A 1,393-nucleotide genomic window follows, 5' to 3' on the forward strand; every position below is an offset into this window, starting at 1 on the left:
CTTTCGGATGGGCATAGATCGCACGTTGTATTTCTGTCTCAGCTCTTTGGAAAGAGGGGAAGACATAATCTTCCTGCGAATGTGGGAAGGTGCATTGAAATGCCTTTTGCGATTCTTGCTTCGGTCGGAAGTCACAAAGGGATTAAACTTCATTTTGGCTACATAAAAAGTTAAAAAGACTCTTAAATGACCAAAATATCATCCAGTTTCCAAACAAATAACCGCAATGATTTTATCTTGATAGTCTAGAATGATCACAGGAACTGTCATGTTCTCCAACTTCAATAAAAACTGCTTGATCAGAAGGGCCTATCAAGCTCGAAACTTTTTATGTTTTATTCGGGTGTTTTCCGTATATGTTTACAGACTAAAGACTCGTGCATCAAAAATACGTGTCCCAGTTATAAGACCTTTTAGTTACATTCTTCCCAACTCCTCAAGTAGTGCCTGAGGGAATCAAGACTGGACTTACATCTCTGCTCAATTAGGGCAGAGCAGACCGACAACACAATTCTCTCTTAACTATAACCTCACGTTTTAAAAGGTACAATCAACGTTCATATTCTACGGGCTTAAGAGTGAATACATATTTAGCTCCTCCAAAACGAGTAAGGCCCTCCATCCCGAACCTGGAAAAGCCTGCACACGTCTCGGGTCCTAAAAGTCTCCCAGTAGGGAAGTGTGGTCTGGAAGTTCCGTGAAGACTTTACCGAGAAGTTACTTCGAGAACATTCTCTAGGAAACGAAACTGCCCAGACTCGAGTCTATTTCCACAGGCTCCCTTTCCTCAACTCGTTTTCGAGTCCCCAGATCCCCGGTCCCTCCATCCCTTTCCGGTCCGGCGGCCCTTGATTTAAGCGACCAACAGGTAAAAAAAAAACCATCCCGGCCTCCCCTTCCTGGCTGCTACTCGGCCGACGGGAGACTCTCGGGACCCCCGCGATCAGAAGCCACCATGCCCAAGAACGGATGGCTGTGGATTACACCCGCTTGCCCGCCGAATCCTTACCCGCTCCCGCTTCGGTGATGGCCGCAAAAGGGAAAAGAACTACACGCTGCTTCCGGTTCTGTAAGTTTACGAAAGAGCTCGCGAGACCTTTGTCTCTTGGAGCGAGAGGGGCGCGGAGTTTGAGGGCGAGCAGTAAACTGGGAAATAAATTTATGGCTAGTGTCACCTACTGGCTAGGAGGGGAACTGCGAGGGATTGCAAAACTCCCTCTTCCTGGTCCTAGTGTCTGTCTGCCTTCCGAGACCCCGGGTGCTGCCGCTGAATCCTCTGGGAAGGGTAGTCCCCGGGCGAGTGGCGAAGGCTGCGCAGGGTCCAACTGCCCCTGGGGTGATGAAGGAACGAGCGGCCCCAGGAGACCCCCTGGTACCTTCACTCCCAGGTGCC

The 1,393-nt window shown here is 49.5% G+C and overlaps 1 protein-coding gene across 1 annotated transcript in view; it reads right to left on the reverse strand.

The window, feature by feature from the left end:
• RPL26 (ribosomal protein L26) overlaps nucleotides 1–1,065 on the reverse strand; it is a 10,467-nt gene extending 9,402 nt beyond the window's left edge. Inside the window, exons 1-2 of the mRNA XM_011958603.1 lie at nucleotides 1,010–1,065; nucleotides 1–158 (exon numbers count right to left, since the gene is read on the reverse strand). The exon at nucleotides 1–158 is cut by the window's left edge and continues 13 nt beyond it. Of these exons, the coding sequence (XP_011813993.1) occupies nucleotides 1–153 (153 nt within the window). The 5' untranslated portion in view covers nucleotides 154–158; nucleotides 1,010–1,065. The remainder of the gene's footprint in view (nucleotides 159–1,009) is intronic.
• Between the last annotated feature and the right edge of the window lie 328 nt (nucleotides 1,066–1,393).

This window comes from Colobus angolensis, unplaced genomic scaffold (genome assembly GCF_000951035.1).
Source record: "Colobus angolensis palliatus isolate OR3802 unplaced genomic scaffold, Cang.pa_1.0 Scaffold47, whole genome shotgun sequence".
NCBI lineage: Eukaryota > Metazoa > Chordata > Mammalia > Primates > Cercopithecidae > Colobus > Colobus angolensis.